Genomic DNA, 27,209 nt, shown 5'->3' on the forward strand with positions numbered 1-27,209 from the left:
TTTGGTCCCTCAGAGTGTGCACCCTTCTTCAGAAGGGAGTTACCAGTGTTTTAGGACTCTCCTTTGAATTCCTAATGCCAGTAGTTGGCTGCCCATTCCTGAAACTGAAAGCAAGTGAAAAGATTCAGAATTGTAGAATGGATCAAGTTGGAAGGGACCTCAGAGATCATCTACTCCCACTTCTGTGCCATGGGCAGGGACACCTCTTGACTAGACTTGGTTGCTCAAGGCTTTATCCAACCTGGCCATGAACACCTTCAGGGAGGGGGCATCTACACCTGTTCCAGAATCTTCCCTCCCTCATACTGAACAACTTCTTCCTAAGATCCAGTCTAACTCTACTCTCCCTCAGCAGAGAGAGTTTGCTCCTTAATATCTGCCTTTCCAGACAGCAGTAGTAGTGCAGCAAACACTTGGAACCTGTACATAAAAGCAGAGTAGCAAAACTCCAAGCTCTATGTTTGAATTTTCATTCAATTTAGCTCTGCTGAGCATTTAAGAAGCAGGATTTGAAAATCCAACCACTGGCTTGCTTTGCTTTTGTTTTGTTTGAAAAGAAGCTGTGCTCCCAAATAAGCCCTTTAGTGTTTTCTAACAGCTGCAGGTGAAGATGGAATTGTGTTTGACTGTAGTATTTCTAGCTACAGTTCCTCAACTGGACAGGAGGGAATAGATGGAAGCTTGAAGAGGGGAGACTGAGGCTAGAGATTAGAAAGAAATTCTTTCCAGTTAGGGTGATGAGACACTGGCACAGGTTGCCCAGGGAGGTTGTAGATGCCTCCTCCCTGGAGGTGTTCAAAACCAGGTTGGATGAGGCCTTTAGCAATCTGGGCTAGTGGAAGGCATCTCTGCCCATTGCAGGGGGTTGGAACTGGATGATTTTGAAGGTCCCTTCCAACACAAACCATTCTGTGTTTCTGTGATTGTTGCTTATAACAGCAAATTCTCTTCCAGGACAAATTCTCACTAAGCTGGATGGTAGCTATGAAGCTCCACTTTGGTTAATTTAGTTTCTCTGTGCTGCTTCCAAGAGTCTTCTTTCCACGATAGTAACTCTCAAACATTGACTGTCTCCACTGCACCAGCACTAGAATTTACATCCACAGATTTCAGTGGAGATGTCTGCACAGGGTACCCTAAATAGCAAAAGAACTATCACTGCTTACAGCTAAACCAACTAAAGCAGGAGAGAAGCTGCCCTGGCACACCTCTGAAAGTAGGGAGGTCAGAATATCCAAATCCTGTGCTTAATCTGGAGTAGTTCCTAAGGAACTAACATTATCAAATACTTCACTCTTCCATCCAACTACATAGAATCAACCAGGTTGGAAGAGACCTCCAAGCTCATCCAGTCCCACCTATCCCCCAGCCCTATCCAGTCAACCAGACCATGGCACTAAGTGACTCATCCAGGCTTTTCTTGAACACCTCCAGGGATGGTGCCTCCACCACCTCCCTGGACAGCCCATTCCAATGGGAAATCATTCTCTCTGGGAAGAACTTCCTCCTAACATCAAAATTTAAGTGAAGAATTAAGGAGAGTGAATGACATAAAAGGGTAGAAAGTCTTGGGAGAGAGGAAGCAGCAGCTTCAAGGTGATGTCAAGGTCAACCTTGCTTTGCAAGTGCCTGCTTCTGAGCACATCAGCTCTCAGGTTGAGAGACTGGGAGAAACTTCCAAGGTCTGTCAAATTAATAGCCTCAAAAAAAAAAAATCTAGAGGGCACTTTGGGAGCTTTGGTGTTCTGCAAGGGATCTGATGAAACACGTTTAGTGGTTGTGAAAAGGATGTAGCAAGAGGTCCTGGATTCTTGGGAGGCAGGGGATGAGCACAGGCCACCTTACCATTTCACCTTCAGCATCTGCTCAAAGCTCTCAGGCAGGGGGTTGCCATAGCTCTCCGGCAGGAACAGGGTGAGGATCCCAATCAGCACAGTCAGGCTTCCCATCAGGATGTATGGTAGGAATCTGTCGTAGGCACCTGGCAGATCACAGGACATGACATCAGTGCTTAAAGCCCACACATCAAATTTAGAGTGCAGGCAGTGCTGAAACACAGAAGGAATTTGGAATCATTCCAGATTCACAGATTGGATTGGGGTGGAAGAGACCCTCAGAGGTCATCTTGTCCACCTCCCCTGCAGCCAGCAGGGACACTTCCAACTCGAGCAGGCTGTCCACGACCACATCAAGTCTGATCTTAAATGTCTCCAGGAACAGGGCCTCAAACACATCCCTGGGCAACCTGTTCCAGTATTTCACCACCCTCGTTGTGAAGAGCTTCCCCCTGATGTCCAGCCTAAATCTGCCCTGCTCCAGTTTAAACCATTGCCCCTTGTCTTATCAGCATAGGCACTTCTGAATGGTCCCTCCCTGCCCTTCCTGTAGGTCTCCTTCAGATACTGAAATGCAGCTCTAAGGTTTCCCTGGAGCCTTCTCTTCTCCAGGCTGAACAACCCCAGCTGCCTCAGCCTGTCCTCATAGGAGAGGTGCTTCAGCCCTTTGATCATTTTTGTGGCTCTCCTCTGAACCCACTCCAGCAGGTCCACACCTCTCTTGTGTTGGGGCCCTGACAGCTGGACACAGTATTCCAAGTCAAGACTCTCTAGGACAGAGCAGAGCAGCAGGATCACCCCTCTCCATCTGCTGGCCACTCTTCCTTTGATGCTGAAACATGCACAAATACCAAAGGGGGATCCAAAACTGAATGGTGTCTGTTACCTGCCACCAAACAAAGGCATTTTTTTCATCTGAGAACTGTAGCATGTTTTGAGATGGTCATCACCTACCATCCATTTTGTGTCATGCCTCATGTTTGTGTAGCAGCTAATAGGGGTTTTTGGATGTTAGGAGGAAGTTCTTCCCAGAGAGAGTGATTTCCCATTGGAATGGGCTGCCCAGGGAGGTGGTGGAGGCACAGTCCCTGGAGGTGTTCAAGAAAAGCCTGGATGGGGCACTTAGTGCCATGGTCTGGTTGACTGGATAGGGCTGGGGGATAGGTTGGACTGGATGAGCTTGGAGGTCTCTTCCAACCTGGTTGATTCTATGATTTTCAGCTGGGGTAGCAAACATCATCCTAAGTAACAGCTGTGCTGCAAACACTGCTGGAGTCTGCACTGTCATGGAAGCTGGAAAAGGGTAGATTTAGGCTGGATATTAGGAGGAAAATAGCGACAGTGAAGGTGGTAAGACACTGGAACAGGTTGCCCAGGCAGATTGTGGATGTGCCCTCCCTGGAAGTGTTCAAGGCCAGGTTGGATGAGATCTTGAGGAAGCTGGTCTAAGGGGAAGGTGTCCCTGCCTGTGGCAGGGAGGTTGGAACTAGGCAATCTTTAAGGTCCCTTGTGACCCAAACCATTCTGTGATCAGGAAACCAAAGCTCCATCAAATAATTCAGTATGAGGGAATAAAAGTGCTTCACCCAAGCATTCATCAGCTGCCTGGGATTGTGCAAAAGAAGGGCAGAGAGTGAGAGCAGCTGAGCAAGCTGGTTTCAGACTAATGGGCTATGAAGAAGGGAACCTTTAAATATTGTCTTTATTGCAAAGGGAGACTGGATCAGGCCTCCTGTGACAGACAAGAGGCTCTGACCTTGCTCTACCCAGAGTATTATTTTGGACTGGAAGGCAGTGGTCCCTGCCAGCAGCCTGAGGCTAGAGCACAAATGTTTGGGCTGGGTGCAAGGACTTCATGTCACAACAGCACAGCAATGAAAAGGTCTTTCAGTAAAGGGATGGGCTGGCAGTTCAAAGTATTTAAGGTAGAGAAAGTGTCAAACTGGACTTGACAGCTCTATTTTTCAGTTGTGATAGAGCAGCAGGGTCATAATGTATGGAACAAACTGGGGTTAAAGCGAGGAGCTCAGGGTACTGCACACAGAGCCAGCCTCTGTGATTTGATCTGTGTTCATGAGCTGGTCCTAATTTAGCTGTAGCAAATAACCAGCAGCAGCTGGTGAGTTTCTCTTAAAAACCTCCAAAAGGAAACTATTCTGATGAGTGGAACCAGGGTTTTAGAAAGGCTGAGCCTATGGAACAAAACCAAACAAAACTCAAACCACCAAAAAAAAAACCAAACCCAACTCAAAAAGAGCAACGAAAGAGTAAAAACTTTATCCTGCCTGCATCTTTCTGTCCTGTTACCTGCTCTGCAATGGAGACTGAAGTCCCTAAGGAGCATCACAGTCCTGCTGTCCCTTTTCCTTTACCTTTGCACTGTACAAGGATGAAATTAAACCAATGTAATGCCAGCATTTTTGGTGCAGTGTGTTGCAGCCATACTGGGATGTAGAAGTGAGACAGCAAAGGTGAGCTACAAGTAGTGGTGTTCTCTCCCCTTTCCTGGCATGGGGAATCAGCATTAACCCCTTAGCTGTACACCAGCACCAGAGTCAGGCTCGGTTTGTATCAAAGGTCTCAACAGAAAGCAAACTTCAGTTGCAGGGGAGAGCTGAGATGATCCAGTGATGGCAGAAGGAAATAAAGCAATTCATATTTGAGCAAGAGAATGAGCACCCAGGGCTGACAGAGTATTCACACATACACAGATACTTCCACCCTTAATCCCCTAATCCTTGTCACCCTTCCCTGTCTGCAGCATGAGAATCATGTTGTGTACTTCACAACTATCAGTTAATATTTGTGCAGCACTCTGAATGTGATAAGTGGAAGGGAAAGAAACAACAACAACAAAAAAAAGCCACTGAGGCCACAAACCAAGGCAAGAGCAGTAAGAAAAAGCAAAATGAAAGCTGAGGTTCCTGGCTTAATAACTCCTCCCCCCAAAAAAAATCACTTCATAAGGGTCACAAACACAGTCTTGTGCTACTTGATGTACGCATTGCCCACAGGTTGCTTCAGAGAGGTCAGGCCTCACAGAATCTCTTAGATTGGCAAAGCCCTTCAAGCTCATTGAGTCCAATCAGTAGTTTCACACTGACAAGTCCTTGACCAAACCAAATCCTTCAGCACCACATCTAATCACTAGGAATCACTATGGTTGGAAAGGACCACAAGGATCAGCCAGTCCAACCTTCATCCCAGCATCCTTCATCACTAGACCACAGCCTCAAGAGCCACATCCACTCTCCTTTTAAACACCTCCAGGGATGGAGACTCCACCACCTCCCTGGACAGCCTGTTCCAGTGCCTGACCACCTGCTCAGTAAAGAGCTTCCTCCCAACATCCAACCTAAACCTCCCCTGATGCAACTTGAGGCCATTTCCTCTTCTCCTATCATTAGTAACTGGGGAGAAGAGACCAGCTCCAGCCTCTCTACAATTTCCTTTTAGGTAGCTGTAGAGGGCAATCAGGTCACCTCTCAGCCTCCTCTTCTCCAGACCAAACACCCCCAGCTCCCTCAGCCGCTCCTTGTAGGTCACATTTGCCAGACCTCTCCCCAGCCTCGTTGCCCTTCTTTGCACCTGCTCCAGCACCTCAATGTCTCTCCTATACCGTGGTGACCAAAACTGGACACAGTAGAACAGAATCACAGAATCAACCAGGTTGGAAGAGACCTCCAAGATCATCCAGTCCAACCTATCACCCAACCCTAGCCAGTCAAATAGACAATGTCACTAAGTGCCTCATCCAGTCTTTTCTTGAACACCTCCAGGGATGGTGCCTCCACCACCTCCCTGGGCAGCCCATTCCAGTGGCAATTCACTCTCTGTACTCAAGGTGTGGTCTTACAAGTGCTGAATACAGGGACATGATCACCTCCCTACTCCTGCTGGCCACACCATTGCTGATACAGGCCAGGATTAGAGGATGTTTGGATTCTCACTTGGTTCCTCTGCTCCTGACATACCCATCTTGGGTTGCCCATGAAGAGAACAAGGCAGTGAATTTGCTACTGCTAAATGTCCTTACTTGCTAGTTGACTTCTTGTCACACTCTTATGGGACTGTCATCTTTAGGGTAACATCTGTTACTAAGATGTGAACAGGAATCATCCCAACCACTCCACTTCCACATCATTATCTTAGACCAGCTTGGACCCACTCTGGTGCTGTATAAATGGCTCCAGGCCTTAGTAAAGGCAAATGAAGTGCCAGGGTCTGTGAAACCCATGGAGCTCCACTTCATTTCTACAGTGTACAGCCAGGAACTCAGGCCAAGATGATGGCTTAGAAGACAGCAAATGAATGGACTTAAAGCTCAGCTGCAGAAGCTCTGATAACTTCTCTGGGTGGTTGTGTAGCACAGGGTAGGAAAGAAAAGATGCCTCACCCAGGTACACAAAGTAAGGAGAGATGATGCTGCCCAGCCTGGAAGCTGTGGAGGTGGCTCCCACTGCCATGTTCCGCACCAGTGTTGGGTACAGCTCCACGTTGTAGACATAAAGCATTGAAAACGCAGCTGTGATGCCAAACTTCCCAAGCATCACCAGGCCAACAGACAGGACACTCAAATCTAGAGGAGAAAAGAAAAACAGGATCAAGGTGAATAACCACCACGCTGTGCTTTTACATCCCAAAGGTCATACATACCACGCTTTATTTCCTAGCAGCTCATAGAATCATTGAGCCATAGAATCATTTTGGTTGGAAAAGACCTCTAAGATCATGGAGTCTAACCTTCAACCTACGACCTCTAAGATCATGGAGTCTAACCTTCAAACTAAGATCTCTAAGATCATGGAGTCTAACCTTCAACCTAAGACCTCTAAGATCATGGAGTCTAACCTTCAACCTAAGATCTCTGAGGTCATGGAGTCTAACCTTCAACCTACGACCTCTAAGATCATGGAGTCTAACCTTCAACCTAAGAACACCATGGCCATTGAACCATGTCCCAAAGTGCCAGGTCCATAAATTTCCTGAACACCTCCAGGGATGGTGACTCCACCACCTCCCTGGGCAGCTTGTTCCACTGCCTGAGCACTCTTGCAGGGAAGAAACCGTTCCTAATCTCCAACCTAAATGTCCCCTGGCACAAATTCAGGCCATTTCTTCTCCTGCCATCACCAGGGAGAAGAGACCAACCCTCCACCTCACTCCAATCTCCTTTCAGGGTGTTGCAGAAAGCAATGAGATCTCTCCCCTCAGCCTTGTCTTCTCCAGACTAAACAACCTCCGTTTCCTCAGCTGCTCCTCAAAAGACTTAGTCTCTAGACCACTTTTGTTGCCATTTGTTGCCCTTCCAACCTTCAATTTGGTTGGAAAAGAATTCTAAGATCATTGAGTCCCACTATTAAAGTCCTGTACCTGCAGGAACCAGCTGAATGAAGAGGACCACACCTCCCCCTAAGAAGAAGGTGCCGGACAAGGAGTAGCGCCGAGGGAAGGAGCGGAGGAGAAGCCAGGCAATCACATAAGCTGGGACTTCAATGACAGCTGAGAGGAAACAGTTGATGTAGGCATCACCATGCCAGTTTGGAGTGCTGAGGGACAGGCCAAAATAACCAACAGATGTGAAGAACCTGAGGAAAGCAACAAAGCCAAATTATTCCAGAAACACCACTCCCCGAGCGCCTCCAGTGTTGCCTCAGATGGTGTTACACACATAGGATGTCACAAAAGGCATCATGGCTCACAAAACCATCTCAGTGGCAACCCCAGCTTTCTAACTCTGTCAGCCCTTCCAGTCACCACATCCACAGCGGCTTGAAGAGACCTCTGATTTCTCTGCCCTTCCTTGCTGACGCTACACCAAGTAAAACATGGCCAAGTGCAAGGTTGTGCACCTGAGCTGGGGCAATCTCAAGTGCAAACAGAGGCTGGGCTTGAGAGCAGTCTTGAGGAGAAGGACTTTTAGGGGTGTTGGTTGATGAAAAACTCACCACGCCTTGGCATGGTGCACTGGCAGCCCAGATGGCAACCATGTCCTGGGCTGCATCAAGAGCAGTGAGAGCAGCAGGACGAGGGAGGTGATTCTGCCCCTCTACTCTGCTCTTGTGAGGCCCCACCTGGAGCACTGCACCCAGTTCTGGTGCCCCCAGCACAGCAAGGACATGGAACTGTTGGAGGAGTCCGGAGAAGCCTATGAAGTCAATCAGAGGGTTGGAGAACCTCCCCTATGGGCACAGGCTGTTCAGCCTGGAGAAGAGAAGGCTCTAGGGAGACCTTAGAGCAGCCTTCCAGTACAAGGCTATGAGAAAGCTGGGGAGGGACTTCTGACAAGGGCTTGTAGTGACAGGACGAGGGGCGATGGCACAGAGCTGGAAGAGGGGAGATTGAAACTGGAGATGAGGAAGAAATTCTTTCCAGTGAGGGTGGTGAGACACTGGCACAGGTTGCCCAGGGAGGTTGTAGATGCCCCCTCCCTGGAGGCATTCAAGGCCAGGTTGGATGGGGCCTTGAGGAAGCTGGTCTAAGTGGAAGGTGTCTCTGCCCGTGGCAGGGGGATTGGAACTGGATGATCTTTAATGTCCCTTCCAGCCCAAATCATTTTATGATTCTGTGGCAAGAGCCTTTGTGGTAGTGGTTCACAAAGGCTTTTCCTGCAATGGGCTCATTAACAGCACTATGAAATAACTTTTGGAAGCTTCCCAATGCCACCTAGGTCCCTACTTGCAGCCAGCTCCAGTGACAGGATCTCCCACCCTCAGCAGTTCCACTCCATCTTATTTAATCTTCACCAGACAGCTGGATGGTCGGGTTGCAAACCTCAAGAGCACCTAGCTATGGCAGAAGCCAGAGCTCAATGTGCTAGCCACTTCCTTTCTGCTGGGGAATATACAGCCAGAAAAGAGTCCTGCTTTGTCTACATGGGATAATTGGGGTCCTCATTCCTTGTGGCTGCCCAGGCAGGGACCAGGATCTCACTGAGGTGGGCACTGCAGAGAAACAGATCGAAACTGCTGGCCGTGGCTGTGCTCCTTGTTACGTTACTGAGCTGCTGCCTCTGCTCCAAAGACAACTCTCTTCAAGGAGAGGTTGGGAGCTTCTTCCAAACAACAACAGCAATGAGCAAGCAGAATTTAAAGCACACAGGTTGTTACACCTAGTTCCCTAACTGCTTTACATCAGAGTTGAGGCTGCTGTCTCCACACTCTTGGGTATTCCTGCAGTGTAGGTGCAGGGACGTTGAGGGCCACATACCGCCCAAAGGCTGCGTGGAGATGGGCTCCGAGGCTGAGCTTTCTTAGCTAAACCTGGTGGGGCACATGCCCTCAGCATCAGCAAGGTGTTCTATTGCCTGGGTACTTTAGCAATACACATTTCCTTACCACAAAAGTAATGACATAATAGTAATAGTTGCAATGTTTCGGGTTCGAAATAGGTCCAGAAGGATAGCCTTCTGCTGCTGCTGAGGCTTCCAATCCTGCATCTGAAGGAAAAAGGAAGACAAAACCAAAAAAATTCCCACACACCTAAGAGCAAAACAACCTCTGCACACCCAACAAGCCTGGGCAGTTAGGTAGGACTCTAGCAAGGGGGGGAACCAGTCAGCCCAAGGGCCACGTCTGCACCAGGGAGGGTGGTGCTTAGGTTGAGCTTGTCTCTGCGCCCAGCTGTGCTCCTGGGAGCTTCCAGAGGTGGGGTCGGTTACAAAATAGGAAGCATTGAGACCTCTGCACCGTGCTGAGTAATTAAAGAGGAGCATCAGCTGATGGGACAGCTTCCTGCAGGATCTAACAGCACTTCCTGGAGTAACCTCATGGCCGAAGACATTTCTCTATGCACTGTCCACTCAACTCTCTTCTGTTCAACCTTCACAGGCGACGAAATACATGCAGGATGCCACTCAGCTTTGCTGCCTGCTGGCACCCCACCAGGGAAGTGGGACAGCTGCCAGAGCTTGGAATGCTGGCCAGGGCACATCATGGGAGCACCCACCACCCGAGGTGGGAGATGGAGGCTCCAGTTTGAGGCTTGAAGCAGGAAGCTCCTGGGTGGCATTCAGGTGCCCTTCTCCTCGCTGGGGCAAAGGCAGCGCTCACGGTCAGGCTTTCCCCCAAGCCCAAAGAGCAAACTACCCTGACCATCCCTCTGGGCCTATCCAGGCTTTTCCTAGGATGAGAGGATGGTTTCCAAGGAATGTTCTTCCATAAGCATTTAAGAAATGTTTCCAACAGAGGGCTCAAGGTAAAAACCTCATCCTCAGGCTTTTGCAGACATGCCTTGGCACACGAGATTCCTACACAGGACAGGACAGCAGAGCTGGCACTTGGTCTCAAAAATACACAGCAGTCATGATGCAGAAGAAACTCATCTGCTGGAGCCTGCAACAGTCACATCCAGTACAAGACATCTGAACTCTGTCTGTGAAGTAAGGAAAGTGCTTTTCCATGGTTTGTGTAGGCTGAGCTTCCCACAGCTGGAATGTGCACTCCAATTCACACCAGAAGATAGACTTGGAAAAGAAATCTTCAGCAGCTCAGCCAAAACCTAAGCACGACTTTCAAGAGATAGATCCTGCCCACACAGCAGCTTTCTCCTGCAGATACTGTGAAGGAGCACAAGGTGCTTCGCTCTCTGCATTATCAGGAGGCACAAAACACAGGCTCTAGTTCAACAGAGCAACGTCAGATGTGACAGAGGGGCAAAGAGTCACTGCCGACGCAAGGCTGGAAGCAGCGCTGCTTTCATTGCACAAGGAAAATGGTTGTGGCTCTTCAGCAGGAGGACAAAGCCACTAGAGGGGGAGATGAGCACAAGAACCAACCACCCTGCTGCTGTTATGGTGCTCCCCAGCTTGCTGAAGTGCTGGGTCTGTGCTGGACCATCTCCTTTTAACCAGTAAATATGAAACACAGGAAAATACCCAGCTGGAGGAGAGCTTTGTGTTCTCACTGCCTTTGCTACTGGCACGGCTTGCAAGTGCCCTTGTAGCACCTGGGTTGCTTTGTCTGGTTTCTGCAACCTGAGGAGTTGCTTGGGGCTCCACGCAGCCCCCCACACAGGTGGGTGCTAATTTAGGGTCCCCTGCCAGCCCCCCTGTGAAGGGCTGTGGTTAAACTGCAAGGCACTAAGTACCGTGCCAAGCTGAGATGGGGACAAACATGTCCTGCTCAGGTCTTCTCAGCACCCAAAGGATGAAGCAATCTGGGTCACCCTTGCTCTGTAAACCACAACCAACCACTGCTGAGGAAGAGAATTTAACTGTAAAAACCAAACAAAACCCCCCTCTGGCTTCTCATTTTGAAGTCTCCAACCCAACACTTACCTCACACCAACAGTCACCGCCAGCCCCTGAAGAGCTGCTGGTGCAACCATTCCACTGCTGGCATTTCCCAACAACTCAACTTGGCCAAAGAGGGGAAACTGCCACTGAAGTGAACCACCAGGACGTATGAAACATACCTCTGTGGTGTCAAAAAGCACAGCTGGGACTGGGACACCATTTATTTTTGCAGCCTTTCGGATAATTGCTTCTGCCTCCTCATATCTTCCCTGGGAGATCAACCACCGAGGAGATTCAGGAATGATCCTGCAGCGAGGTGAAGAATAAACGGCTCAGGCTTCTCAGAGAACGTAGGCAAAACATATGCATGGCTTCCAGGAGCCAGGCAATGTGTGGGCAATGTCATTCATGGATTTGTCCCACCTAGAGAACTCAGGTTTATGGGATGTCTTTGTTCCTGTGCTGAAGTCGATGGCCCTTGGCTAGGTGCTTAGAATCATGGAATTGCTTGGGTTGGAAAAGACTTCTAAGATCACCGAGTCCAACCATCAACCCAACACCACCATAGCCACTAAACCATGTCCCTAAGTGCCATGGGCACAGATTTCACAGTATCACAGTATTATCAGGGTTGGAAGGGACCTCACAGATCATCAAGTCCAACCCTTTACCACAGAGCTCAAGGCTAGACCATGGCACCAAGTGAGCATCTCCAGGAGCAGTGACTCCACCACCTCCCTGGGCAGCTTTTTCCAATGTCTGACCACTCTCAAAGGAAAGAAATTGTTCCTAATCTCCAACCCAAACTTCCCCGGCACAATTTCAGGCCATTCCCTCTCCTTCTATCACCTATGCTAGAGAAGAGACTGACTCCCACCTGGCTCCAACCTCCTGTCAGGCAGTTTTAGAAAGCAATGAGGTCTCCTCTCAGCCTCCTCTTCTATGATGATGGGGAAAGGGAGAGATGAAAAGGAGATAGGGAGAGATGGGGACGTGGGGAGGAGATTGGAAGAAGACAGGGGGGAGAGATGGAGAGATACATGGGTGGGAAAGAGATGGAGAGATACAGGGAGGTGGGGGGGAAGATGGAGAGATATGGTGGGGGGGAGATGGAGAGATACAATTAGGGGAGGGAGATGGAGAGATATGACTGGGGGGGGAGATGGAGAGATATGACGGGGGGGGGAGATGGAGAGATATGACTTGGGGGGGAGATGGAGAGATATGACTGGGAGGGGAGATGGAGAGATACGATGGGGTGGCCTCAGGCCAGGGGAGACTCACCACCAGAGCGGGATGCAGAACAGCCCTGGGACGGTGAGCGCCAGCAGCAGCATCCGCCAGTCTCTGATGAAGTAAGCAAACAGTGGCAGCAACATGTAGCCAATTGCAAAAAATATGCAAACTCCTAACGTAGAGAACAGAATACGAACTGATTTGCCCAGAATTTCTGTGCCTGTTTAAAACAAGGGAGCTTGGGTTAGCATTTTAACTCTTCCTTCTCGTGGCTAAACACTTTACCACACTTACACACGGAGCGCGCGAAGCAAGCTTAGAAGAGAGCAGCTTGGCATGGGCCCACCCAGTTCAGAGAAGCTGCTGGACCATTGGAGACCTTCAGATGAAGGAGTGACTTCGGTTTGCTTTGATTAATGCACTGTCAGAGGCAGATAAGAGCACGGGGAATGGCCAGCAGACTTTCAGGAGCCTTCTTGACATGCTTGGCTAGGACGTAGCCTACTTCTGCACTTAACCTGGAACCTATCCTACTCCACCACTAACCCAGGACACATCCAGCTCCACCACCTCTAACCCAGGACACATCCAGCTCCACCACCTCTAACCCAGGACACATCCAGCTCCACCACCACTAACCCTGGACACATCCAGCTCCACCACCACTAACCCTGGACACAGCCTGCTCTCCCATCTGGGACTTCATGTGCAGTTGCCTGCTGAGCACTTCCAGAGGAGAGCAGGTCTGAGGATAGCAGACAGGAGATGGAAGGATGTGAATTTATGGTGAAGTGGGAACAAATTTCTCATTGACTTTGTTTTGGAGCAGGAGGCTGGAATGTCACAGTGGAAGGCTGGAATGTCACAGTGGCACACATGTCAGGGACAGTGGGGCACAACTAGGGAAGATGCCACCTTCTAGTAACACTGCAGCTCCAGCAACCAGGCAGCAGCCAATGAGAGCATCCTACAACCACTGCATCACAGAATCCCAGCGTGGTGGGGGTTGGAAGAGACCTCTGGAGATCATCCAGTCCAACCTCCCTGCTAAAGCAGGGGCAGCCACAGCAGCTTGCCCAGAACCACAATGCCCAGGTGGGGTTGGAGTCTCTCCACACAAGGAGACTCCACAACCTCCCTGAGCAGCCTGCTGCAGGACTCTAGCACACCAAAGAATTTTCTCCTCCTGTTCAGATGGAACCTCCTATCCAGCACCTCTGTCATCTGCAGGTTCCTGGAAGCTCCTGAGTTTGCTTTGACATGAGCAGAGCCTGGGGGACACCTGCCCTCAGTGAGAGCCTCAAGGCTGCTGGGGAATGCCCAAGTCACCTGCCTCTCCTCTCCCAGGGAGCCATCGCTGCTGCAGCAGCTCTACAGCTAACAGGGTGGCAGAGGAGACAACACAAGGGCCAAGGTGCCAGCAAACTGCAGCTGTCCAATGCAATAAACCCCACACTGCTTTGGGAGACCCAGATTTGTCTCTCAACAAGGGGGCTTTGGCCAGCAGGGTGCTGTGGGCCCCAGGCTTTGCCTATGCTGAGTGCCAGGGCAGCATCCTGATCCGCATCCAGCACTGCCCCATGTTCAGAGAAGAGTTTTGGTTGGAAGAGACCTTTAAGATCATCAAATCCATTTGTTAACCCAGCACTGCCAAGTCACCACCAGCCCCAGTCCCTCCTCAGCACATCTCCATGGCTTTGGAACCCCTCCAGGGACGGGGACTCCAGCACTGCCCTGGAGAGCTTGTGCCAGGCCTGGACAACCTTTTTGGGTGAAGAAATTCTTCCTCATGTCCAAACTAAACCTCCTCTGGTGCAACTTGAGTCTGTTTTCCCCCTCATCCTGTCACTTGTTCTTTGGGAGAAGAGACCAACCCTTACCTGGCTCCAGCCTCTTTTTAGGGAGCTGTAGAGAGCAATTAGGTTTCCCTCAGCCTCCTTTTCTCCAGGCTGAACAACCCCAGCTCCTTCAGCTGCTTCTCCCCAGCCCTGTTCACCAGACCCTTCCCCAGCTTTGTTGCCCTTCTTTGGACATGCTTCAGCCCCTCAATGTGCTTCTGGGAGCGAGGGGCCCTCAGCTCTGGCTCCATCAGCTCCACACAGGAGTTAACTACCAGGACAGAGTAGGGGTTGGCCATGGTGATGGCTATGAGGAGGCATCTCCCTGCTGACAACTTGACCTACTTCATCCTTCCTCCTCTCTCCCAGGGATGACTCACAGCTGCCCAGGGACAAAATGCCCTATCTCCTCCATAGCACTGATCCCATATTATTCTCCTCTGGTCTATTTTTCCCCCCCTTCAAGCCTCATGGGGTAGGAAAGAACATCATTAACTCTTGGGAGTAGGGTTTTAATTTAGACCAGCTGATGTTCTGATCTACAAGCAGGCACTGTGGCACCAAAATGACATCTTTATTTATAAATAGTGCACACTTCAGAGACAGCTCTTAGAAATCCCAGCTCCCTCCTCAGCTGTCCCCCAGCCATCCCCTTCATCCACCCATGCAGTCACCACTCCTGAAAGGCTTGTGACTGGTGGGAGATTCTGTGGGGTCTCCTTCCAGGGGGGTCTCCCTTCCTCCATGGGGTCTCCAGGCAGCATCTGCAAGTGTTCAGCCTCCCCACAGCCACCAGCTCTTTCTTCCCACACTTCTCATAGAAAAGAAAAGAAACCTTGGCCTCTAAACTTCAGAACTCTTGCTAACCTCAGCATGGAGACTGTTGGTGTTATGGCTTATAAGGGCTCTGGTGTTCACCCAGCTTCTCCACCCCAGCCCACGTTCACTGTCCCTGGAGACACTGCTTTGCCCCGAGGTTTTGTCCTCAGGCATGCACCAAGCCCCCTCCCTGTGAAGCACAGCAGAAACAGGGAGGAACCCAAACGTAGCTCAGATCTGCACCTGCTGATAACAAACCCTGACCATTGCCTTCAGCTCTTGCTGCAAAGGGGAGGAAAATGGATTCATCAGATGGGTTGGATTGGAAGGGACCTTAAAGATCATCCAGTTCCAGCCCCCCTGCCATAGGCAGGGACACCTCCCACTAGCCCAGGTTGCTCAAGGCCCCATCCAACCTGGCCTTGAACACCTCCAGGGAGAGGGGCATCTCTCTGGGCAACCTGTTCCAGCACCTCACCACTCTGTTTATTCAGAACCTTCCTGCTCTCTTCTTTTTCTCTAAGTCTATAGAAAGTCCAGACTTGGAGTATCCAAGACCAAACGACTCAGACTGGCCTCAATCAGGAACTGCACCTGTGAGCATTCACTGCTGGTTCCTTGATGATGACTCAGAAAGGGGGGAGGGAAATAACAGTACAGTAGGCAAGCACTTAATCTGATGCACACATAGTCATACCCAGTATGAAGGCCACCACGTAGTTGGAGATCTGCCCCATCCCCACTATGAGGAAGAGCACTGTGAACATCTCCCAGCTGGTAGAGAAGATCTGCAGGAAGCTGAAGCCAGTCTGCACAGCCATGGTCGAGAAGAGGATGTTCTTCCTGCCAAACCTTTGGCAAAAGAGACAGATTATTACTGACACAACAATGATTCGTGCAGCAGGGATGTGGCAGAGGGCAGGAGCGAGCACAAGCAGCCAGCCCCGAGCAGTGCAGCTTAGCACAGCCTGCCCAGAGAGGTGGTGGAGTTCCCATCCCTGGAGGTGTTCTAAAAACAAGCAGGTGTGGCACTTCAGGACGTGGTCTGGTGCTCATGGAGATGTCAGGTAGAAGGTTGGAGCTGCAGGAGATCTTTCCAACCCTAATGATTCTGTGGTTCTAAGTTTGGTTTACCTTAAGGAATTTCTGAGAGCTTTCCAAGATCCAGGAAACAGACCAAGGAGGAAAAATCAGCTCAGAAGCTTCAGGGAGCTACTGGAGAGGAATTAGAGACTGGAGAACAGTATGTAAGTGAGACACATGAAGACTGCAAGCCATACAGCTGGGAGTGAGGAGATCATAGAATCAAGCAGGTGGGAAGAGACCTCCAAGCTCACCCAGCCCAACCTAGCACCCAGCCCTGGCCAATCAACCAGACCATGGCACTAAGTGCCCCAGCCAGCCTTGGCTTCAACACCTCCAGGCACGGCGACTCCACCACCTCCCTGGGCAGCCCATTCCAATGCCAATCACTCTCTCTGCCAGGAACTTCCTCCTAACATCCGGCCTAGACCTCCCCTGGCACAACTTGAGGCTGTGTCCCCTTGTTCTGTTCTGGGTGCCTGGCAGCAGAGCCCAACCCCACCTGGCTACAGCCTCCCTGCAGGTAGTTGCAGACAGCAATGAGCTCTGCCCTGAGCCTCCTCTGCTGCAGGCTGCACACCCCCAGCTCCCTCAGCCTCTCCTCACAGGGCTGTGCTCCAGGCCCCTCCCCAGCCTTGCTGCCCTTCTCCAAACACCTTCCAGCACCTTGACAGCTCTCTTGAACTGAGGAGCCCAGAACTGGACACAGCACTCTATTACCTGCCTGGCGAATGTGGGCCAGGCTGTGGATGTAGTCTACCAGGTCTTCAGCAAAGCCTTTGACACCATCTGCCACAACAAGCTCCTGGCAAAGCTGGCAGCTCATGGCTCCTGGCATCTATATATTCCCCACCACCACACTTGGAATGTGTTTGATAACCTAATCCACTGGTTTCAGCCTCTCTGAGCTGCCACACCTTGCACCCTTCCTCTCACCTGTGTTAGAAGCATCTTCTGGTGGAACGTATGGCTAAGCTTATGGAGGGCTCTAACACACCCATGTGCTGCTCCAGGCCATGCTGCTCTCTGCACAGGGGGCATCACTTGGGCACAGGCTCAGAAACAACCCTGCACTCACAAACCCTTTCCAAAATAACCCAACAAACAGCTCAGACTGGAAGGCGATGGAGCTCTTGGGATGCTGAGCAGTCGCACTGCCATCAGGGCACAGATGACTTCCCAGGTGAAGGGAGCAGAGGCCCTGCAAGGAGGCTGGGGAGGGATTTCCTACAAAGGTTTGTAGGTAGTGACAGGCAGAGGGGCAATGACTGAGCTGGAAAAGGGGAGACTGTGGCTGGAGATTAGGGAGAAATTCCTTCCAGTGAGGGTGGGAAGACACTAGCACAGGTTGCCCAGGGAAGCTGTGGATGCTCTCTCCCTGCAGGTGTTCAAGAGCTGGTTGAATGAGGCCTTGAGCAACTTGGGCTAGCAGCAGATGTCTCTGTCCAGGGCAGGGAGGTTGGAACTGGATGATCTTTAATGTCCCTTCCAACTCAAACCATTCTGTGATTCTATGATGATGCTCCCAGTGGGCACATGGCACCAGTGGGCTTTAGTGATTATCTCATCTCCCTTTCAAACAGTAACACTGACTGACTTCTGCATGGGGGCAGGAGTCAGGGGATTAAGCTCAGATCACAAGGAATTTAATGCTGGAGGCTTGAGGATTAGGAATCCCATCAAGGCTCTGAAAAAACAAAAGCTCTGAGGAAGGTGGAATTCATTAATCCCTCACCAACAGCCAGCAATCTAAGCTGTGTTTGAGACCCTGCCTCAGCAACAGGACAAAAAAGGCTCAGGGGTGTTCAAAGAGGGAAAGAGACTGACAGAAGGAATGGATGTTCTGAAAGGGGCTGGCAACAAAGCTGGTGAAGGATCTGGAGAACAGGGCTGGTGAGGAGCAGCTGAGAGAACTGAGGGTGTTCAGCCTGGAGGAGAGAAGCCTGAGGGGAGACCTCATAGCACTTTACAACTGCCTGAAAGGAGGTTGGAGCCAGGGAGGTGTTGGTCTCTTCTCCAAAGTAAGAAGCAAGGCTTAGGGTTTAGATTGGAGATTAGCAACAATTTCTTTCCTGCAAGAGTGGTCAGGCACTGGAACAGGCTGCTCAGGGAGGTGGTGGAGTCACTGTCCCTGGAGGGGTTCAAGAAAGATGTGGCCATGGCACTTAGGGGCATGGTTCAGTGGGCATGGTGGTGTTGAGTTGATGGTTGGACTTGCTGATCTTAGAGGGCTTTTTCCAACCTGGCTGATTCTCTGAAATCAAAGCTTGTAAGACCAGAACTTCAACACTGCTGAGACAATTGTCACTGTCTATGATGTCTTCTTGATGTTTTGCACCTCTTTAGATAGTGGCACAAGGCAGACCTGCATTCACAGGTTGTCTTTTTGAGCACCTCTAGGGTATGGCTTTCCCTCCAGCAGACCATCTCTTCTATGCTTTGTCCCCTAGAAGGACAAGTTTTGATCCCACGGTTCTGTGAATGGACTGTCAGGTAATGTGAGCCAAAAACCCAACACCCTTTCAACTCCAAAAAAGGCCAGATGAAGAAACTGGTTTTCACTTCACAACCACATCACTCTGCAAAGCAGCTCCCCGTGGAGATCAGCTCTTGGTCTCCTGAAGCACCCAAGAGGCAGTAATCCTACCGCTGGGGTAGATGGAGGGTGGAAGATCTGGAGAAGCCACACCAGTTACCTTGTTTTGGTCAAAACCTCATGGAATTGGACATTTCCCTTCCTCACAGCTCTTAAAAATGAAACTCTGGAACAGCAGGAGGACCTGTGGTGTTACCTGTCTGAGAGCTGCCCCGAGATGAAGGAGCCGATGAGGACCCCCACGAAGAAGAGTGAGGTGGTCAGGGGAGCTTTCCAGTCGTCCTCACACACCAGGTTCCACTGCAAGAAAAGGGCCATGCTGAGATGCAACCACAATGCTGCACCAAAGCTCCTTCAGGCACAGAAGTCCTTGCCTGGTGCCACCACATTCCCATGCCATTTCGATCAGCTTTCCCCCGCAGCCACTGGCACCAGCCCTGGTTTCACAGCCAAGTTCACTGCTGGAATACTCTGCCTCATGCACACAAAAAAAAGGACAAGAGGTTCATCCCCAGACCAGCCCCATCAGGCTGAAGCTCTGGCAGACATCTGAGGGGATCCTATGACCTCTGAAGTGGGTGAGCAGGCAGCAATGCCAAACCTGATGGGTGTGCGCAGCTCAGGGGCTGCCCTGGCCCTGTTTCCAGCGTCACCTCCTCATCACACAGCTGTCAGCACCCCACCAGGTCCTGGCTCCTCATGGCCCAAGATGCTCCCCACCAGCAAAGCAGAGTGCTGGAGCAGGGTGAAGGGCTGCCCCAACCCCCAGCTGCTAACTCTTTCCAGTTTATTTGACCTCAGCATCACAGAATGGCTTGAATTGGAAGGCACCTTAAAGACCATCCAGTTCCAGCCCTGTGCCAAGGACAGGGACACCTCCTGCTAGAACAGGTTGCCCAAAGCCTCATCCAGTCTGGTCTTAAACACTTCCAGGCTAAGTTGTCCACAGCTTCTCTGGCTAAGCCATTCCACTGTCTCACCACCCTCATGGAGAAGAATTTCACCCTAATGTCCAATCTAAATCTCCCCTGCTTTAGTTTCAAACCATTGCCTCTTGTCCTGTCACCACAGGCCCTTATGAACAGTCCCTCCCCAGCTCTCCTGCAGCCCCCTTCAAGAACTGGCAGGCTGCTCTAAAGTCTCCCTGAAACCTTCTCTTCTCCAGGCTGAACAACCCCAACTCCTTCAGCCTGTGCTAGTGCTTCAGCTCCCTGATCATCTTTGCTGCCCTCCTCTGACCCCTCTCCAACGGCTCACAAAAATCAGTGCACTTCTCCAGCTCCTGGCCTTGACAAATCCTATGCAAGAAGGCTCCCAGAATGAAATCTCTTTTTATCCCTGCTGCCGAGCTTCCAAATTCTTCTCCCTCCCCACAACCTGCAGGGCTGACTCACTGCCCATCCTCACCACCAAAGCCAGCTGGGGCTGGAGGCTTAGGACAGGAGCCAGCATGGAAACTTCCACCTCAAGCTGCTGGTAACTCCAGATGAGGCTTAAAAATAAGAGCCCCACCACAAGCCCAGCACCGCGAGCCTGCGTCCCCCAGAGCGACAGCCTGGCGCGTTCCTGCCGCGGCTTGCTCCCAGCCCACCGACTGACCTCCCTAGCTGAGCCATGCCAGGAGGGCTCAGGGATGGGTTTCAAACATGCCAAGTCTCAGATCAGAGAATTGGGCCCAGGAAGGTAAGCTAATTAGATCACAGATCAAAGCAGAGCAGAATCTTACTAATCAGGCATGCTATCAGAGAGAGCAGGCAGAGCTCCTGCCTGAGCGCTCCCCTCTGCTCAGAGGGGCTGAGATGGCTCAGGGAGTGAGATGGCTCAGGCAAAAGGCAGGAGGGGTGGTGGGGCTGAAGCCTTCTCTCTGGGCTGCTCAGGCTTCTCATCTCAGCTGCAGGGGTCTCTGGCATTACAAGAGATCAGGTGCTGTCTGACCAGAGCCAACGGCCTCAAGTCGCACCAAAGGAGGCTGGGGTTGGATGAGAGGAACAATTTCTTCCCCCAAAGGGTTGTCAAGCCCTGGACCAGGCTGCCCCAGGACAGTGGTGGAGTCTCTGTAGAATCATAGACTCAAGCAGGTTGGAAGAGACCTCCAAGCTCATGCAGTCCAAGCTAGCACCCAGCCCTAGCCTGTCAACTAGACCACCCCTGGAGGGCTTTCAAAGCTGTGTAGATGCGGTGCTGAGGGATGTGGTTCAGTGCTGGGTTAACAGTTGGACTTGATCTTAAAGATCTCTTCCAAGCAAAGTAATTCCAGCTCTGGGGCTGCCAGCACTGCACCTGCCCCTGGACCTTCAGACTTGAGTCTCTCCAGGGGAAGGGTCAGTGTCTTTAAAATGCCAGCACCGTGCCAAAGGCACTTTGGCTGCAAAATAAACCAGCTAAAGAGTAACTTGCCCACGGGACTGAGCTGCTTCCTGCACTTCCTTGGTGCCAAGTGCCTCCTGCCCAGCTGCCTGCTCTGCTTCTTCCCATGGCACGCTGCACAGACAGCATGGGGTCAAGTCTAAGTTTATGGGATGTGGTAAAGAGCACACAGCAGCTGGGGAGGGGTCTGTTTGCAGGAGCTTGCTGTAGCTGACCAGAAAACACAAATACATCCAATCCATCCAACTCCAAGCATACCCTGAAGCTGTTGAGAGAACCATACCACCTACTTCAGATCTAATAGCAGGCCCTGGGTGATGATCTACAGAATCCTAGAATCTCATTTTGCTCAGAAAAGACCTTTAAGCTTATCAAGTCTAACCACCAACCCAACACTATCACAACCACTACACCACGTTCCCCACTGCCATGCTTTTGGGCACCTCCAGAGATGGGAACTCCACCACCTACCTTCCTGGGCAGCCTGTTCCAGTGCCTGACAAGTCTTTCTGTAAAGAAATTGTTCCTAATATCCAACCTAGACCTCCCCTGGTGCAACAGGAGGACATTTCCTTGTCCTGTTGCTAATTACTTGGGAGGAGAGACAAAACCTCACCTCACTGCAACCTCAGGAGAGCAATGAGGTCTCCCCTCAGCCTCCTTATCTCCAGGCTGAACCATGCCAGCTCCCTCAGATACTCAACACCCCTGCTCTATAGGTTCACAGAGTCTGCCCTCTGATGAAAGCTTGTGCCCTAGCACTGCCTGGTGACCAAGCATGGTGAGATTTGACTTGTGCTCAATGTACAGAGCTTTAAGGTGTTCATTGCTGACTCCTCACAAGTAGTACTTGGGGGGGGGGAAAAAAGTGAAGTTTAATTTCTGTGGCCTTTACCTCAGAGGCTTCACCCATCACAACCAGCACTGAGCACACCATGGGCACAGAACCTCCAGCCTGGGCACAGAACCTTCACCTCAGGCATGGTGAAACTACCTACAGCTCCAACTTCCAAACTCTGCTGGCCAAATTACTCATTAACCAGAAAATAAGTAACTCTGTAATGGCCCTGGCTGAGCATTCTGGAGAGCAAAGTCTGTGTAAGCTTTCAGGGAAGTGCTTTGGACCTGCTTGAGAAGAACACTCTTAAATCACTTCATCACCATCAATCCCTCCAACCCTTTCCCAATAGCTCCCTGCTACTGGAAGAGCCAATTGTGCTGGTGGGAATGCTATGGATGGACACTGAAGGTGCCCTGGGAGCTCCAAGCTAATCAGAAATCACTAATTAACCATGCCAGGTATCACAGGATATTAGGAGTTGGAAGGGGCCCAAGGAGATCATCGAGTCCAACACCCCTGCCAGAGCAGGACCACATCAGAGAAGAAAACACCAGCAGAGCCGTGTGTGGATGGCCAAGGCTGTAAAGCAGGGAGAACTTGGCCTTGTTTCCAAGAGTAAATCTGAAGGTGAAGAGCTCAGGAGACACTCAAGTGCTCACAGACTGCACCACACCCAGCAATGACACCAGCTCTGCTCAGGGCAGCAGTAATGAGCACAGACATCTCCAAGCCCAAGCACAGGGTAGGCTGGGCAGGGCTGCTCACCACTGGTGGAAAAAGCCATGAGGGAACAGAAAAGTTCAGATGCCTTCAAACCACAGCACTTCACATCCAGCTTCTTAGCTCTGCCACTCCAAAAAGCTCCTGGGTTCTGCTTTCACCAAGAAGCCAAGGCCAGGAGTGGTATGAGGGAGCCTTGAGCAGCACCAGCAAAGCTCCAACACTTGCTCTGCCCTTCACAGGGGTCTTTTGGTGGTGCCTGGGGCATGTGCCATGCCCTAGCAGTGGTGGGTTTTAGATTGGAGATGAGGAAGAAATTCTTTGCAGTGAGACACTGGAACAGGCTGGGAGGCTGTGGATGCCCCCTCCCTGGAGGTGTTCAAGGTCAGGCTGGATGGGACCTTGAGCAATCTGGGCTAGAGGGAAGTGTCCTGCCTGTAGCAGGGGGGTTGGAACTGGATGATCCTTCAGGTCCCTTCCAACCCAACCCAGTCTGTCATTCTCTGATCTTAAAGTCCTTTCCCAACTGAAGCAAGTTTATAGGCCTATGATTCAGTCTATCATCTCCATTTTAAGACCAAGCAGCTGACTGAGGCTGATGTCCTCTGTTCCCAGGGTTGTTCCCAGGGTTGATCCCTGCAGGGCTGTAAGAGCTGAGCTGGCATCTCCCAGCCTGCTCCCTTCGGGCAGCAATAACAACAGGATTTGATGCAACCTCACAAATCCAACAAAACCTCCAGCCCTTAATCCTGTTCCATCAAGTTCTGCTCTGCAGCTGAGTTGCCAAACTGAGGATGTGTTGCTTTGGCTTTTTCACACTGAGCTTTCCCAACAGCACGTCAGGGCTTGCCTTTCCTCACAGAGAGGAAAGAAACTGCTGGGTACAAAAACAGTCATCTCCAGTCCAACTGAATCGCTTCTTTTCATCAGGGCACTGTTTTCCTGCCTCCAAACCCAGACCTCTCCAGCTTCTCTTCTCCAAATGTCCATGGCAATTTTCAAACCAAACAAATATCCTTCTTTTCCATCTGCCTGACAGATGGGAACCTGGCACTTGGGTTTGCATCTCTGATCATGCTGCTGCCTCTCTGGCACGTCCAATGTCCCCGTGGCAAATCCCATTGCTGCATCCCACCCGAAGCCGGCACGGAAAGCTCTTGTTTGGCATCTGCCAACACGGAGTTGTTTGCTTATAAAGTAGAAACCTCATCTCTCCTCCTTCTGCTCCATTTACTGTCTCCCTCAGAGCAACATTTAACTCCAAACCAGGCTAGGAATCTGCAGCCACCCTGGGATAATCAGTCTCTCTCCAGCAGCAAGCCCATGGCACTGCCAGGGCCAGTTGTGGCTGCTGGCATCTCTTGGGCAGCTGTGCCAGCCCAAGGATCACAGGAGCAGCCAGGTTGCAGCCAGGCTGTCGCTGTGGCTTGCCCACAGCCAGGGGCTCGGGGAGCTTCCCAAGCACCCCAGCTTTGGTTGGGTGTTGGGGAGGGGATCTCTGGTGAGCCAGCATCACTGCCAGCTGGATGGCAAGAGGCGTGCAAATGCCAGCCTCCTGGATGCTGATGGCTTTGCTTTGGGTACCTGAGAGGGGGCTGGTGGCCTCTGCCCAAGTGTTGCCCTTTTCTGCCTGGTCCCTGCTTGCCTCCCACTTCTCACACTTCAGTGCAGCTCAGCCCATGCCAGCATAGCTCCAGCACAGCCCCTGACAGTATGCCCATGTCTCTGGAGCACAGTGACCATGGCCTCAGATGTCCAGGGCACAGACCCTGATCATTCCATCACATTCCTGTGTCTCGGATCCTGGCTGTGCCCTCATGTCCCTGTTACTCAGACCCTGACTGAGTCCCCATATCCCTGGGGCATAATCTGTGACTGTGGCTTAGCCCTGACTGTACCTCTACGTCTCTGTGACCCAGATTCTGACTCTCTCCCTATAACCTCAGGGCACAAACTCTGACTGTGCCTCTATGTCCCCAATCCTGACAGCATGTCCATGTCCCTGGGGTACAGACCCTGACTGTGAGTCCCTGTCCCAGTGGCACAGACCCTGACAGCATCTTCATGTCCCAGTGGCACAGGCCCTGACAGTGTCCCCATGTCCCACAGCCACACACTTCTTGGTCAGGATCTTTCCTGGCTGTGCCTGTGGGGGGGACATTCCTTGGTGGCAGATGTTGCTGCTGAGTCACAGGGACACGAGACAGGGGCCACATGCCATCTCCCTGACACATCCTGCACCCTGGGGGTGGGCAGGGTGTTCCTTGGCTACCCAGGCACACTGCTTGACCAAACAACTGTGGAGCCCACTGGCTGCTGAACCCAAACTCTGGCTGTGTGAGGATGAGCCTGTTACTCCCTGAGCCCCCTCAACACAGCACAAAGAGCATCAGCTGCCCTGCAGCTTTAGGGCAGTCTCCTTTCCCTTTGCCAGAGTTCCCTGCCAGCAGGGGCAGGCAGACAGACAGACAGAGTGTCCCTGCTGTGGCACCACGGCATGGCCACAGAACCCAAACAACTCTTACATGACCCATCAATGTTCCCACCAGACACCCAGTACAAATGGTGCCATCCTACAGGCCTGAACACCAAACCCACAGCTTGGCCACAGCCAGCACATCACTGCCAGCTGGGCACGACACAACCACGGGGGGCAACCACAGCACCTGCCTCGCAGCAGCTTGCCTAACCTAGCACTGATGGCCACCAAGCCACCAGTGTGGCTGGCTGGCAGAGCTAGCACAGGGCAATGAGGCCAGCAAGGTGCCGCTGCTGCCAGACCCAGCCAGGCTGTTGGTGTCTTTAGCAGACATGTCCCCATCCAAAGTGACACTGGGGCCAAGTGATTCCATCATAGAATCACAGAATGCTTTAGGTTGGAAGGCAACTAGAGCAGGTTGCTCAGGGCCTCATCTCTGGGCAACCTGGGACAGGCTCTCACCACCCTCAGGGTCAAATATTTCTTCCTTCTCTCCAGTCTGAATCTTCCTCTTTTAGTTCAAACCATCATCCTTTGTCCTGTCACAACAGGCCCTGCTCAAAAGTCTGTCCCCAGCTTTCTGCTCAGCCTCTTTAAAGCACCAAAAGGCCACCAGAAGGTCATCCTGGAGCCCTCTCTTCTCCAGGCTGAACAAGCCCATTTCTCCTAGCCTGGCCTCACAGCAGAGGGCTTCTAACCCTCCTATCATTGTTGTGTTCAGGGCAGTTCATAGGCAGAGGAAAACTACTGAGCTTCTATCTCCATCCTTTGCCTCCCCCATCCCAAAACCCCCTCCAAACAGAACAAGCTGAAGTTTAAGTGCAAACTACAACTCATACACCTTGCAGTGGCATCTGCTTCTGTGGTGCTTCACCCAGCACATCCCATCCCACCCTCTCCCTGCAGCATCCTACCCTTTACCACAGGTGCTTCACCTGCTGTTTGCTGCCACTTATTCACCCTCTCCCAATGCAGAATGGACTCCTTTCAAAACCTCCAGCACATCCAGGGGGATGCACCAGCCTGGGAAGAGATGGGGATGGGTTTGGGAATGGGGATTTGGAACAGAGACAGCGATGGAAACGGGGATAGTGTTGGTGTTGGGGATGAGGATGGGCATGGAGATGGGGACAGGAATGGGGATGAGAATGAGGAGGGAGATAAGCATGGAGATGGGGAAAGGGTTGGTGCTGGGGATGAGGATGGGCATGGAGATGGGGACAGGAATGGGGATGAGAATGAGGAGGGAGATAAGCATGGAGATGGGGAAAGGGTTGGTGCTGGGGATGAGGATGGGCATGGAGGTGGAGACAGGAATGGGGATGGGAATGTGGAAGGGTATAAGCATGGAGCTGGGGATGGGAATGAGGATAGGGTTAGTGTTGAGGATGAGGATAGGCATGGAGATGGGGTCGAAGATTGGGATGGGAATAGGGAAGGGGACGGGGACACGGATGGGAATGGATGGGGGCAGGGGGATGTTAAGCTCGTCCCGCACCTGGGTGACGATGGTGGAGTGGTAGACGTCGCGGCTGTACTCCCAGCCGTCCAGGCACGGCTCCTGCTCCAGCGAGCTCAGCTCCACGTCGGAGCCGGGCCGCAGCCCCAGCGCCGAGAAGTTGCGGAGCGCGGCCAGGCGGTAGCGGCGGCACTGGCTCGGAGCCGCCTGCCCGTCCTGCATCTCCAGCGGGATGCTGGCGTTGAGCCACTCGGCGCTCAGGTTGGCCCCGGGGGGCACGGCGCAGCGGTGCTCGGGGGTCCCGGCCAGGAACACTGCCGACATCCCATTGAAGCCGTTGGGGATGATGCTGGCGCTGAGGAGGAAGAAAACGAGGCGCTGGAAGCGGCCCCACTCGCCCAGGAAGGCGGTGGCCGCATCGTAGTCACGCATGGCGCGGAGCTTCCGCGGCTCTTTGCGCGCACCGCGGAGAGCCCCGGGAGCAGGCTCCGCCCCGGGCCGGCCCCCCGGGTGGAGGCGGCGCGATCCAGAAGGGGCTGGGTTCAGGGACGCGGGGAAGGGGGTTGGATGCCGCCAGTCCCATCGCCCCCTCCCCACCTCTCCTCTCCCTGCTCCGCTCAACAGCTGCGTCGGTGCCGCAGCAGCTCCGCGGCTTCCCAAATGAGACCTTTTCTGGTTGGCTGGGGGTCTTCACCCAAAAC

General features: G+C 51.9%; 1 protein-coding gene across 1 annotated transcript; it reads right to left on the reverse strand.

The window, feature by feature from the left end:
• Positions 1 to 27,209, reverse strand: LOC135185115 (solute carrier family 22 member 4-like). Its single transcript, XM_064161509.1, has 10 exons — positions 26,548 to 27,209; positions 18,839 to 18,942; positions 15,661 to 15,815; positions 12,355 to 12,526; positions 11,250 to 11,376; positions 9,173 to 9,273; positions 7,209 to 7,423; positions 6,232 to 6,414; positions 1,846 to 1,981; positions 1 to 104 (listed from the first exon to the last, which is right to left on the reverse strand). The coding sequence occupies exons 1-10, from the start codon at positions 26,938 to 26,940 to the stop codon at positions 29 to 31; spliced, it is 1,662 nt and encodes a 553-aa protein (XP_064017579.1). The 5' UTR covers positions 26,941 to 27,209; the 3' UTR covers positions 1 to 28.

This window comes from Pogoniulus pusillus, chromosome 22, assembly GCF_015220805.1.
Source record: "Pogoniulus pusillus isolate bPogPus1 chromosome 22, bPogPus1.pri, whole genome shotgun sequence".
Taxonomy (NCBI): domain Eukaryota; kingdom Metazoa; phylum Chordata; class Aves; order Piciformes; family Lybiidae; genus Pogoniulus; species Pogoniulus pusillus.